This window comes from Panthera pardus, unplaced genomic scaffold (genome assembly GCF_024362965.1).
Source record: "Panthera pardus isolate Hobbes unplaced genomic scaffold, ASM2436296v1 HiC_scaffold_15, whole genome shotgun sequence".
Lineage (NCBI taxonomy): Eukaryota > Metazoa > Chordata > Mammalia > Carnivora > Felidae > Panthera > Panthera pardus.
This window is the reverse complement of record NW_026526710.1, coordinates 23,731,949-23,746,053: the sequence shown is the minus strand read 5'-3', so window position 1 is coordinate 23,746,053 and position 14,105 is coordinate 23,731,949. Positions and strand designations below refer to the sequence as shown.

The window sequence follows — 14,105 nt, the reverse complement described above, 5'->3', positions numbered from 1 at the left end:
CAGGAAGCAGCAGACATTTGTCTGAAGGCTCAGGGATTACAATTACCCTCAGACTGCCAGAGCTCATGGGCCAGGCTATACTGGCACGAGTTCAGAGCCCAGACTTGGGTCACACAGGCCTAGGCCCAAGTCCTTATGTGACCCTGAGCAGTTTCCTCCTCTGGAGAGGACAGGGCCAGCCTCCATGGCTAGTGAGGACTCAGGGCCAAGGCCAGCCCAGCATTCCAGAGAGCCCTAGCCAGAGAGCTAAAAGGTGGCACATGCTTGTGTGCCCAGGAGGGCATGGAGCAGGCCAGAGATGGCTTTAGGGCCTGGGAAGTGGGGGCAGACAACAGCACGGGCCCTCTCCAGGTACACAGCCCCATCCAGGAAGGGGCAGTTCTGGGGGTTCCAGGCCTTCCTACAACTCAGAGTAAGAAGACCTGGCTGGGCCTCTGCTGAGTGACCCTTCCTCTCTGAGCTCCAGTTTCTCTCTAGGCAACTGAGGACTGGGACACGATTGCCAAGGATCAATGCCAGCAGAGTATGGGCATGCCTTGAGCAGGGTGGGCATGGGAGAGAGCAGGTGTAGGCAGCCAGACCATAGAGGGCTGGGGGCTTTGCAAGGCCCTGCTTCCTGCAATCTGATCCCTAGGCAGCCCACCTGGGCTCTTAGGGAAGCCTGCTCTGGCAGAGCTCTTCACCCCATTGGCACCATAGCCCTCACTCACAGTCCCTGCCCACAATTCGAGCTCACTACACTCCTTTGCCATATCTATGTTTAACCTCAGGCTTTATCCCTTAGGTTAAGTTCCATGAGGACAGAAAGCACACCTGGCCTGTATGCCTCTGTCTTCTTCAGTCATGTATTTGTTGAGTACATACTATGTACTAAGCATTGTTCTAGACACGGAGGAGACATCAGAGAACAGATAGAAAACACATTCACCCAGGGGAGCCTGGCTGGCTCAGTCGGAAGAGCATGTGACTCTTGATCTTGGGATCATGAGTTAAAACCCCATGTTGGGTGTAGGGATTATTTAAATAAATAAACTTTAAAAAAAAGTTTAAACTTAAACTTAATTTTAAACTTAAAAAAAAAAAGTTTGGGTGGCTCGATTGGTTAAGTATCCGACTCCTGATTTTGGCTCAGGTCATGATCTCAGGGTTATGGGATCAAGCCCCATGTCGAGCACTGAGCTCAGCATGGAGCCTGCTTGAGATTCTCTCTCTCTCCCTGTCTCTCTGCTCTCCCTATTTCTCTCTCTCTCTCTCTCTCTCTCTCACTCACTCTCTCTCTCAAAATAAAATAAACATTAAAAAAATATATGGGGCACCTGGGTGGCTCAGTTGGTTAAGCATCAACTCTTGATTTTGGCTCAGGTCAGGATCTCACAGTTTGTGAGATCAAGCCCTGCATCGGGCTCCGCACTGATAATGAAGAGCCTGCTTGGGATTCTCTCTCCCTCTCTCTCTGCCCCTCTCCCTGCTCTCTCTCTCTCTCTTTCTCTCAAAATAAATACAATAAAAACAAAATGAAAAATAAAAGGAAGGGAAAAAAAGAAAACGCACTGACCCAAAAACAAGGGATGTGGAAGGGAAGCTGGGGCTACAGGGGTCTGGAAGCTTAAAACCCTCCAGTGGTCTCTCTGGATGGAGCTGTCACCACTCACAAGGGCCAGGCAAGCTCTGTAAAGCTCTGGGCATGGGTGGCAGAGCTGAAACAGGGCCAGACCAGGCTGGCAGAGGAGGGATGTGAACCAGATTGCCCGGGATCCCATACACCATGACCTCATGGCCCAAAGGTCACAGACTGGTGCTGGGAGGAGAGGCAGCATGGAGTACAAGGCTAGTGATGTGGGGCAAACCAAGGTGAGGGGAACAGGTGCCTTCTCTCAGGGTCAGTGAAATCACTGGGTGTCAGGGCAATGTGTGTGCAGTTAATAGACAGGAGGGGCTCTAACCCAGAAGTTTTCAAACTTGCTTCTAGCAATATGTCTCTTTATTAAGCTAAAATCTTCCTTAGAACCTAAATAATGATACTAACAGTTGGATGTGCTTTGTTGAAGCAAGTAGGGACAGTGTTTCCCATTTAGCTCTGGGCACGTTCCCCCACCCCCAACAATCCTACAGTATTTCTCAGGAACCTTGCGGCCCTAAGGAACCCAGTTTGAAAACCACCCATGTAATCAATCTCTTTTATATTATAGACAAGAAAGCTGAGACCCAGAGAATGCAGCTACATGGTCCATGCTCTCCCTGAGCTCAGAGTTGATGGGGCTGACAGGCAGGTCACTGGACAATCACTGAACAATGTGATGAGTGTGGGGATGGCAGAAGCCTGGCACTGGGGAAGCCCTGGTTTGCTCAACCACATTCCAGAATGCCTCTGACATGCCACAGGTGGTGCCAGCCCAGGCAGCAGTTGGATGGTGACTGTAGAGTTCCCAGAGATTCACCCAAGGGTCCTCCTCCTTGGCAGCAGCCTACCTTCCTAACCTGATGGTACCACTCAAGGCTGCATCAAACATCCAGGCTGTGGAGCCCCACCCATTGCCCTGAAGTGACAATCCAGCTCTGCCGCAGCTGCCTATATGCCCTGGCAAGCCACCTTCTCCCACCAAGCCCCAGGTTCTCCTCTGTCAAACAGAACTGTAGTGGGGATTGCATGAAGAATCTCTACCTGTGGCTACCACATCTAGTGGCCCAGCACCAGTTGAAGGGTAGAGCTGTCTCTCCATCTTGCCTACCCACTTGACCCCCATATCCACCTTGTTTCTCAAAAAGAACATTAGGAATCGCCATTCTCTGTTTTCTTGCTACGTATCGTTGCCCAAAGGCATCTATCTCCCATAGCACACCAGTGGTTCAGAGGACCCATGTTTGAAAAACATGAGTACAGAGGCACTTGGGTGACTCAGTCGGTTAAGCAACCAACACTTGATTTCGGCTCAAGTCATGATCTCACGGTTGTGAGATTGAGTGCACGTGTCAGGCTTCTCATTGAGCATGGAGCCTACTTTGGATTCTCTCTCCCTCTCTTTCTGCCACTCCCCTGCTCATTCTCTCTCTCAAAATAAATAAACATTTAAAAAAGAAAAAGAAAAACATAAGTATAGCAAAAAGTGTGGAGCCCACAGAACCACATGCTGAATGAACACAACATGTGCTTCTTTGAGCCTCTGTCTTCCCACCAGTGAGATGGGGCTAAGATCACCTGCCCACCACCTGGAGACATAACTGTGTGAGTGAGAGGGCCTGAAACACAGAGAAGCCACAGATACCATAGACAGAGCCACTTGGTGCTGGAGCAGGAAGAGCAAGGAGGGAGGAGCCAGATTTAAGTAGGGCTCCTGAGTTCCCAAGCCACACAGATGGCCTGGCCTAGAGAGGCTATGAATGCATGTATGTATGTGTGTCCCGCAGCTTTGGACCCCATCAACATCTCTAATGAGGCCTGATCCTCATTCCAGCCTAAAGCATCTGCCCAAAGCCCTGAGAGGCATCCCAGAGCCTGGGGCTTCAGCCCTTGATGCCAGGTGGTACCTACATGTGAGAGGTAGTCAGGTTGGGTGGCCAGGTTGGGCAGTACCCTTTCTGCCCTTCCTGCCTGCCTGTCCCTGGGTCCCTATCCCTCTTTTCTGGAGAGGGACTTTTCACTTATTCCTTCTCTGAAACCACTCTGGGCAAGGACACTAATGTATATAAGATACATCCCTGCTCCAAATGGAAAGATACCAGGTAGGATGATCAGGGCTGTAGAGTTTTAGGGAGTCCAGACTCAGCCCTAAGAGTCAGGTAAGCCTTCCTGGAGGAGGAACTGCTAAGCTGAAGCTACAGGACAAGACAAGGTTAGCAGCAGGTAAGTGGACAAAAACTCTTGATCCACTGGAGCTTGAGGCTTCCCATCTGTAAAATGGGTGGTTTAAATAATGAATGGCATGCATTTAGCACTGAGCATGGCACACAGTAGGTCTGCAATGGTCATTGCCGTTATTTTTGTGTTGGGCAATATAGGCATCCCAGGCAGGGGGGAACAACACGTGCAAAGGCCCAGAAGCCTTTGAGGCAGGGGGATTCTTTAGGTCCTGGAAGTAGCTTGTGAGGGTCTAGGCCAACCCATAGATGGGACAATGGGAACTTACACAGACCTCGATACAGCTCCTATTGTACACCTGGCCATCAGCTGACAGAGTCCTGGTGTCTCTCTAACCATGGAAGACTGGTGTTATCAATACATCCATTATGTAGAGGTCAGGAGAGGTGAAGTAACCAGCCATAGTCACTCAGGCAAAAAGTGGCAGAGCCTGGATGGATACCCAGGTCTCTGAGGCTTCCCATCTGCCATGAGGCATCTGGAGTGAGTCCTAGGGAGCACAAAGAGTACCTGTGCTGCCTTTACCATGGCAGCCCTGACTGGCTTCAGCCAAATCTTTGCTTGCAGACCTGTTTCTGTAGCTGCAAAAAAGGGAGTGGGATTAAAATCAGTGAGCTGCCAAACAGAGCCTTGCTCTGTTCTAGGCACTGAGTGCTCTTGCCTCATTGAATCCTCACAAACAGTAGAAATGGATGCTCAGGGAGGTCAGGGAACTCTGGGAGGTCACACAACACAGAAAAGGGCTGCATTTATTAGCCCATTTTACAGATGAGGACATGAGAGTGGCACAAGAAGCTGCAGGACTGTTTGACTCCAAAGGCGTGCCAGTCCTAACCATCTGACCACTTTGCCCCTTGGAGAGCCATGACAAATTCTCTGGCCTTGCTGCATCCAGGGAGGGGGGATAGGGAGCCAGCTGGGCCCATAAGGATCTGTGACTTTACCTTTTGGAGAAGTAGGAAGCCCTGGACACTCCTGGACCAGACAAAAGGTAGGCTGGGCCCCCATGGCATCCCCATTTTCTCACCTTCCTCCCTGGCTGGCCCCCAACTCTGGGTTCTAAATGACCCTCTCTCCTTTCGCATATGCAAAGTGTGAGACCCTGCCCTGGGAGAAAGAGTGGGGAGTGGTCTTCATAGCCATAACCCTGAGGTTGGGCAGATGGAGTAAGAGTACCCACGGACTCTGGAGGCAGAATTTTCTAGGTTTCACTCCCTACTTAGCTACTTCTGGGCAGCGTGACCATGGAGAGGTCCTTATCGCTCAGAGTGTCCTTGCAAGATGATCGTAAAAATAAACCAAGAAAACATAGGCCAGGGCTTTGGATCTCCAAGGAGGCCTTCTCACCGTCTCAGCTGGCACCATGCCCAGACTATGGGCTCAAGACTTCTCATCTGTAAAATAGGCATAGGAAGTTTAAATAGATAATGCATGCAAATGTCCAGCACTTCCAGGGGTCCTTGGAAGGGTAGGTGCCTTGAGGGTGCAGACACCAGATGCATCCCCCAGTAGGGGTTCAGGGCTCACCCCCAAGTTTGGGGGTATTCTTTTGTGTTTCCCAGCCATTTAGCCCAAACAGGTCAGCTGAACCCATGACAGAGCCAGGCGCGATCTACCCACACCCCATCCTGATTTTGACCCATACGTGGAGCCCAGAGCAGTAGCCCAGGCTTCCCACAGTGCCAGTTGGCCTGAAAGAGATTGTACGGTGTCTGGGAGAGTATCCTCCCGGGCGGGGGGGGGGGGGGGGGGGGGGGGAGGGTCACAAAGGACCTGGCACCAGGAATAGGGAAAGGCCTGGGATCACAGAGACCCCTGGGCATCCCAGAAAGGTCATGAGCTGCGTTGAATAGGGGTGTCTGGAGGCCAGCCGCCGCACAGGCAGCCCAGAGAAGAGATCAGGCTAGTGCATCCGCGCCAGAGGATGGGGGAACACGCTCAGAGGCGGAAGGGGCGCGCGGAAACCCCCATGGGAAGCCGGAAGGGGCACGCGGGGCGGTTGGCCGCAGCGGGGGCGGCGGCCGTTGGAGAGCAGCGGCCTGGGCCAGGCCAGGTCTGGCGTCTGGCCAGGCCCGGGGCCACCATGACCAAGGACTCGCCCAGCCCTTTGGGCAGCGGCCGCGCGACACCCAAGAAGCCGGGTAGTCCGGGTCCATCGGCCGCGGTGGTGGAGGAGCAAAGGCGGGAGCTGGAGAAGCTGCGGGCGGAGCTGGAGGGGGAGCGGGCGCGCGGACGCGCGGCGACGCAGCGCTTCGCGTCCCAGGCGCGCCAGCTGCGGGAGGCGGCCGAGCGGGAGAGGCAGCAGCTGGTTGACCATCTGCGCTCCAAGTGGGAGGCTCAGCACGACCGGGAGCTGCGGCAGCTGCAGGAGGACATGCTACGGGAGCGTGAGGCCGAGATTCGGCAGCTGCTGCGCTGGAAGGAGGCCGAGATGCGGCAGCTGCGGCAGCTGCTGCACCGCGAGCGCGACGGCGTCATGCGCCAGGCCCGGGAGCTGCAGCGCCAGCTGGCAGAGGAGTTAGTGAACCGTGGCTACTGTGGCCGCGCGGGGGCGCCCGACGTCGCCGCTGCTCAGTGCCGCTGTCGCCTGCAGGAAGTGCTGGCACAGCTTCGCTGGGACACCGACGGCGAGCAGGCCTCGCGCATCCGACACCTGCAGGCGGCGCTCGACGTGGAGCGCCGGCTCTTCCTCAAGTACATCCTAGAGCACTTCCGCTGGCATCCCGCTTTGCCCGTCTCCCCCGACCCCCAAGCCGTGCATTCTTCGGAAGAGCCGCCCCTCCATACCGCCGGCAACTCCCCCGGGCCCCCAAAGTCCGTCTGTAAACTCGAATCCTTGAATACTGACAGCCTGAGCGCTGGCATCCGTCTGCGCTCCCGCTCCCTAGACGTGGTGCCAGCCAGGTGCTCCAACTCCCCAGACAGCCTGCTCCACACGCCGCGCTCCTGCTCTCTCGATTCTTTGGCACCAGCGCGTTCCCGCTATCTCGACAGCACCCTCAGTTGCCCCAAAGCCCCCGAATCCAAGAAGCCGGCCTCCTGGCCAGACACCCCCATCTTAGGCTCCTCGAGTCCTCCGCCCCCGCTACCCCCACCACCGCCACCGCCATCGAAGCCCAGGAGACCTAGTGACTCTCTAGGAGAGGACTCCGGGAGCCAGCCCTGCGAGGCCCTGACTCCCTCGCCGCCGGATCTGGACTACCAGGAGCTGGTGAAGCAGAACTCGGAACTGTCAGAGGCGTTGCAGGTGCTGGCACGCCGCTGCTCGGGACTGTGGGAGGAGAACGTGCAGCTGTGGCGCGCAGGTTTCCAGGACAAGTCCTACGAGAAGGTGAAGCGGCTCAAGGTGAAGCACGCGGAGCTTGCAGGCCTCGCGAGGCGCCTAGAGGACCGGGCCCGAAAGCTGCAAAAAACCAACCTGCGGGCTGTGAGCGAGCCTGTGCCAGGCGAGAGCCGCGCTGGCCTGGAACTGTGCCAGGCCTTTGCCCGCCAGCGCGCTCGGGACTTGTCGGAGCAGGCAAGCGAGCTGCTGGCCAAGGACAAGCAGATCGAAAAGCTGCGGCTGGAGTACCACTTGCTGCAAGCTCGCGTCACCTCAGGCATGAATAGTGTCCCGCACCCTGGCGGGGGTGCTGCCCAAGCCCAGTGGCTCAACATCAGTGAGTTGGACCGGCTGCAGCGCGAGTCCCAGCGGGAGGTGCTCCGCCTGCAGAGACAGTTGACGATGCAGCAGTCCACCGGCTGCGCCCGAGCTGAGGCGGACGGCGAGAGCGCACCCTTCGAGGAGGCGCGGTGCCAGGTGCAGGCACTGGAGCTGGAGCTGGGCGCCCAGGCGGCCGTGGCACGGCGCGGCGGCGAGGATGGTGAAGTGCAGCTGCGGGCGGCGCTACGCGAGGAAGCCTGGCTGGCGCAGGAGAACGCGTGGTTGCAGGCCCAGGCCAACTGGACGCGGAAGGTGGCGGCGGAAAACAGCGATGTGCGCGGGCAGCTGGGCTGCGCGTGCCAGGAGCGCGACGCCGCCGGCATGCTGGCGGAGCAGCTGCTACAGCAGGCTGAGCGCGGGCAGGACAGGCAGCAACAGCTGCAGCACGACCTGCAGAAGGCCCTGCGAGATCTCCAGGCTGCTAGGGAGGAGATGCTGGCGCTGCAGTGTCAGACTGGTTACCTTCCCCAGGAATCCCGGGAGGCCCCCCAAGTCCCGGAGGCTCAAGTCAGAGATAGTGGAAGGACCAAGTTCCAGCTGGCGCCTGAAGAGCAAGCAGCTTCACAGCCCAGTGCAGACAAACAGGGAAATCAGGAAGCTTCTCAGCTGGAAAGTCCAATTGCTATCAGGGAGCCAGCCAGTGACCCTCAAGTGCCAGACAGAGTCCCAGCCAGCGGACCTCTGGACTCCGGGTCCCTAGCCAAGAAAACTAGCTCCCAGTCGAATTCTCCCTCTGAGTTGGAGTCCATATGGACCACGGTGCCATCTTGTCCTCCTCTGGATATGGACACAGCCAGCGAGGTGGAGGATCTGGAGCCTGACGGTGTGTCCTCTACCTTGGAAGCGAGGGGCTCAGAGGCCCCCCTGACCCCTAAGCTCAAGATCTTCCTGGCTCGGTATAGCTACAATACTTTTAAGGGGCCTAATGAACATCCTGAGAGTGAACTGCCCCTCACAGCTGGAGATTATGTGTATGTTTTGGGGGACATGGATGAAGATGGATTTTGTGAAGGGGAGCTTGAGGATGGCCGGCGGGGGCTGGTGCCCTCCAACCTGGTGGAGCAGATTCCAGACAGTGACATCCTGGGCTGCCTGTCCCCCAAGTCCCCTGACTTCAGCCCTACTCGATTCCTAGGTAGACACAGCAAGTTTTTGAAGGAAGACACTGCTCACAGCTTGTTGCCTGGGAAAGCCCAGGGAGCTATGGACAAGGGGACATGCCAGATGGTGAGGGCAGGCTCCAAGACAGAAGTGGCAATAGAGATCTCAGATGCCAAGAGAGAAGAAGACAGCTGGCTGGGCTTGCTGCAGTGTGGGGAGGAGAAGGGCTTCTCTAGACCCCTTCTGGGGGCCACAGGGGCTTTTTGCGTGGCTCCCATGCAACTACACCTGCAGAGTGTTGCAGCCACATCAGCCAAGATTACCTGGGTCTACAGCAGCAGCAACCACCCCCACATGGTATACCTCAATGACCAGGAGCATGCCCTGACCCCAGCAGGTGTGTGCTGCTACACCTTCCACAGCCTGCATCCTAGCACACGGTACCTGGGCACGAGTGGAGGTGCAGCTGCCATGGGACTTGCTGCAGGTGCACTGGGAAACAACGTCCTCCACCATCACCTTTGACACACCGCTGGCAGGACCTCCTCACCCTCCTCTGGATGTGCTGGTGGAGCGCCATGCCTCACCAGGCATCCTAGTGGTCAGCTGGCTCCCTGTAACCATCCACTCTGCTGGGTCATCCAACGGAGTCCAGGTCACTGGCTACGCTGTGTATGCTGATGGGTTCAAGATTGCAGAGGTTGCTGATGCCACTGCTGGGAGCACCCTGTTGGAATTTTGCCAGCTCCACCTGCCCCTGATGTGCCAGAATGTCTCTGTGAGAACCATGTCACTTTGTGGTGAGTCCCTGGATTCAGTGCCAGCCCAGATCCCTCATGACTGTTTCACCTGTCACCAATTGCCAGAGACTTCTTCCTTTAGCTACACCTGTGGTGACCTGTCTACCTGCAGAGTCACAGTCCCTGTCCATCCTCAGAGGCTGGCACTGGCTCCCCTGAGTGCTAAAGCCAGCCCCCACACTCCTGGAAGCTGCAGGGAGCCCCAGGCCGAGTTTCTAGAAGCATTCCCTGAAGAACCCTCAAGGAGGCAATCCCCGATGTGCAACCTGAGTTCAGAGGGAGAATGTGCAAGTGTGGGGTCTGGCAGCCAACCCCAGCGACCTATAGGGGCCCAGGAGGTCTGCAGAAAGGACTTGCTCTTTCAGAAGAGTTCCCCAAACCACAGACCACCTCTGCTCAGTGGACAGTCTAGGGGAGAAGAAAACTGCTACTGGCACATGGGCGCCAGAAAAAGCCATGCTTCGGGAGTCGTCCATCTGTTCCCAGAGTTTGGGCTTGAGAAGCAACCATATCAGGAAAAGGCTGCTTTTGAAAAGGTCCTTAGGCAAAAGCAAGATTCCGATGTGTTTGCTCCTCCCCAGCTGGACACCAGCCAACCATATGTGTCTGACTTCCACAACATTTTGCAGGAGGAGGAGGCAGTGCACATCAATCTGTGGGGCCCAGAGAGGCGAGAGCAGAGAAAGGAGTTTAGGACCCAGAACGGGAGCTGTCAGGCTCTGGGGAGCAAGAGAGAGTGCCAGCTCCTGGAGCCCAGCCCAGCACTTTGTCCAGCTCCATCCAGCAAAGTCATTAAGATGTTCAGGGGTGGCCCCTCACCACTGGGGACAGAGGTGGACACTTTGGCCAGGGTCTTTGTGGCCCTCTTTGATTATGACCCCCTGGTGATATCTGGCAACCCCGAGGTTGCAGAGGAGGAGCTAGCTTTCCAGAAAGGGCAGCTGCTAAGAGTGTGGGGCTCTCAGGACCCTTGTGGCTTCTACCGTGGTGAATGCAATGGGCAAGTGGGCAACATACCTGGGCATCTGGTGGCCGAGGTAAAGGTAGGCACAGAGCAGACTGATGGGATGTGGCATTTGCCAGCACAAGGGCACCTGTCCTCTGTGGCCCACCTCGATGACTTTGGGGGGCTCACCAGCCCCCAAGGCTCCTTTCCTATGCCCCAAGGGAACCCCCGGAGGTCACCACTGTGGACTCCAACAACCATGATGACAGCTTTGGACTATGACCCCAAGGATGGGCGAGCAGGGGGCCAGGTGAAGGACAAGCTGTCACTGAGGGCAGGGGATATGGTCATGGTCTATGGGCCTGTGGATGACAAGGGATTCTATTATGGGGAGTCAGGTGGTCACAGGGGCCTGGTCCCAGCCCACCTGCTGGATCACCTTCCCCTCCATGGAAAGTGAGCAAGGCTCCTGCCGGGGTAGTGGCCTCTGGCCACCCACACCCCGCCAGAGGAGAAGCAAGCACTGGGACCCTAACTCCAGCATCCCTCCTCAACTCTGTGAGCAGCACTTGCTCAGAATGTCACTGTGAGAAATTGACACCAGTCCCCAGGAGTCCCCTGGCCTCTGAGAGGAGCAGGGCTTCAGTCTGAACTGAGCTGTTCCCAAAAGAAAACAGAACAAGCAGCCCACGAGAGTCTGACAGGCTGTTTTGGAGTTGTCAGTGACTATGACAGGTATTTGGAGAAGGGTCTTTTTCTGTGCTCAGTATGCATTTTCTCTAGGAGTTTCTTTAGAAGTGTCCTCATCCATTGCGTTGTATGAAAGTCTCAAGAAAAGCCTGCCTCTTAAAAAAAAAAAAAAAAGTGACCAGAATGTTCTTTTTCTATCTTATGTTCACCTCCTCATTAAAATGTTCATAGAAAAGAGAAAAATAATACTTTAGAAGTAAAAGCACAACCAAGGGAAACACAAATATACCTCTCTTCCTCTCTCTCTTCTGTCCAGGGGTCCTGCAATGGCTGCAGACATGTGTTCCCAGCTGGGGAGGGCACCTCCTTATTCTTTGGAGGGGGCTTAGCTTACGGTCTTCTGGCAGGACTATCAAGGGGTCAAGCCAAGAGCCAGGGCTGAGAAGCAGGGCCCCAATGGCTCAACGAGGTTGGCATTTCCCACAGGCTTCCCTGCATGTGGCCTGTGTCCCTGGGTGCCAGCCTTTGTGGAGAGTGGGATCAGTGTCTCCCGACTGGGGATCCCACTCTGCATGGTGTTAGTAATTGCCCGCTTTCCCCAGGGCTTCTCTCTGGGAAGGTGTTTCTATATTTACCCCATCTTGTAGAAGAGACTCTGAGGCTCAGGGGGCCCCCTCTTGTCAGGTGACACAGCTGAAAACTGCTTCCTCCCACAGTCTTCCTGGCTCTCCCTCTAGGAGAGTGAGAATGAAGGGTGGTCTTCATCCTTCTCTGCCTTTTTTATAAAGTTTTATTTAAGTAATCTCTATACCCAATATTGGGCTGGAACTCACAACCCTGAGATCAAGAGTTGCATGTTCTTCCGACTGAGCCAGCCGGATGCCCCCATCCTTCTCTGCTTCTGTTTGATACTCTTTTGTTTCCCTGAGTACAGCAATGATGTCAAAGGAAGGGCACGGCCATCCTGGGTGCAGGAGGAAATGACCAGAAGCATTCCTGGGCATGCGAAGGATTGGAGCCACTAGCAGTTTCCTTGGGGAGTTGGCAAATTAGGTCCGGAGGGTTCCACCATCTGTCCCAGGGGCTGAAGGCAGGAATTAGGAAAGAGCGGGCCCAGGGGTTGTCTCAACCTGACACACAGCTGCCTTATCCTCAGAAAACACAGGAATGTGGCAGCTGTGGTGTTCACACACACCACTCATGAGTGGAAGGCTCCGCTCCAGGTCTCAGGCTGGGAAGGAAACTGTTCCTTGTTCCCCATCTACAGGGGAGGTAAATCATCCCTTCTAATGTTTATATCCACCCATTTTACAGTGAGAAGGCATGCTCAGAACGCCCTGCAGCTAGCCTGTGGAGGCAACCCAGACCGATTCACAATTTGTTTTTAACTGTGATAAAATATACATAACAAAATTTACCATCTCGACCATTTTTTATTTTTATTAATTTTTTAAAAGTTTCTTTATTTGGAGGCACCTGGGTAGCTCAGTTGGTTAGGCTTCCAATTCTAGATTTCCACTCAGGTCATGATCTCATGGTTCGTGAGATGGAGCCCCACATCCAGCTCTGCACTGGCAGTGTGGAACCTGCTTGGGATTCTCTCCCCCTCTCTCTCTACCCCTCCCCAGCTTGAACGGTCAGCAGGGACAGCAGAAGCAAAGGCCTGGAGGCATGAGAATAATGAGTGATTGAATATTTGGGGGAAAGTCAGGGAGCAGGAGAAAGAGACTGGGACAGGTACCTATCCTCTGGTGAAGGCCCCCTCTCCTGGAAGGGCTTCAAAGTCCCTGGGAACTTCCTGCTTCCGCCACCAGGGGGCAGCCTGGGTGAACCAAGGGTTGTTCCCCAGGGACTGTACACCTGGGCAGACCTGCCTGGACCCACACCTGCCTTCTCAGGCCCTGTGCCCTGGTGTCAGGGTAAGCAGAAATGTCTCTTTGAACCGGAAGGCCTGGGATTCAGGCCCCACCTATCCCTGTTCTCTCCCTTCCCTCTCCCCAATACACCCAGAGGAGCCCCTCCTCCCTACCGCCAACAGTTGTCCTTCTGGGCACCCCAGTGTCAGGCTTGGCAGGTCTGACACCTGGCCATAGGAAAGCCTTACTCTTCAGAACTCTTTTCACAGTCCTGTTCCTACAAATCCTAGTTCCCTTGAAGCCACAGGAAGTTTTAGTGAGTGAATAAAGAAGTTCAAGCCCTGGTGGCCTGGAGGGGGCAGGGCCAGGGAGTGGTGGAACAGCTGGGCTCAGAAACCCAGCCAGCTAGGTCCAAACCCTGGCCTGCCAGCAGACAGCTGGAAGGCTTGTCTGAGCCTCAGTTTCTTCATCTTTTTTTGAAGGCTATTTTTTAAATTAAATATATATATTTTTAATGTTTGTTTATTTTGAGAAAGAGCACAGCAGGGGAGAGGCAGAGAGAGAGGGAGAGAGAGAATCCTAAGCAGACTCCTCACTGTTAGCACAGAGCCCGATGCAGGGCTCAAACTCACAAACCTCAAGATCACGACCTGAGCCGAAATCAAGAGTCAGACGCTTGACCGACTGAGCCACCCAGGTGCCCCAGTTTCTTCATCTTTGGCAGGGCTGGGAGTGAGGGCAAGTGGTTGTCTTGAGCAGATCTTGTGTACAGAGCTCTCAGCCCAGGGTCAAGACCCAAAGGAAGACCAAGAAAGCTGTTAAGGACAGATGGGGCTGGGTCCAGCTTGCTTCCTGCAAGGGCCCTGAGAACCTGAAGACTTGGAACAGAGGCACAGGGAAGCCACGCGGGTCTAACGAGGTGGGTAGGCTAGGAAGGAGCAGGTGCCTGGTTGTGGCTTGCCTGGGGCCCCTCCCCAACTGACCAGACCACCTGGAGGCCCAAAGCCTGCCCAGGCCTGCTCAGGAGGGGATGGAGGATGGAAAGCCCAGCTGGCCAGAGGGCAGAGGAGCCTAAGGAGTGGGCAAAGGGGCAGCATCCAGGGAGCCTGGAAAGTTCTGGAGCAAGGGTCACCAAGCCTGTCCTGGTGCTGTC

The 14,105-nt window shown here is 55.3% G+C and overlaps 1 protein-coding gene across 1 annotated transcript; it reads left to right on the top strand.

The window, feature by feature from the left end:
- Positions 1-5,673: 5,673 nt before the first annotated feature.
- LOC109259713 (RIMS-binding protein 3A-like) lies at positions 5,674-11,374 on the top strand. Its single transcript, XM_019437428.2, is given in 2 exon segments — positions 5,674-9,107; positions 9,109-11,374. Coding segments are annotated over 2 exon segments (5,085 nt in total). The 5' UTR covers positions 5,674-5,780; the 3' UTR covers positions 10,867-11,374.
- Positions 11,375-14,105: the final 2,731 nt, after the last annotated feature.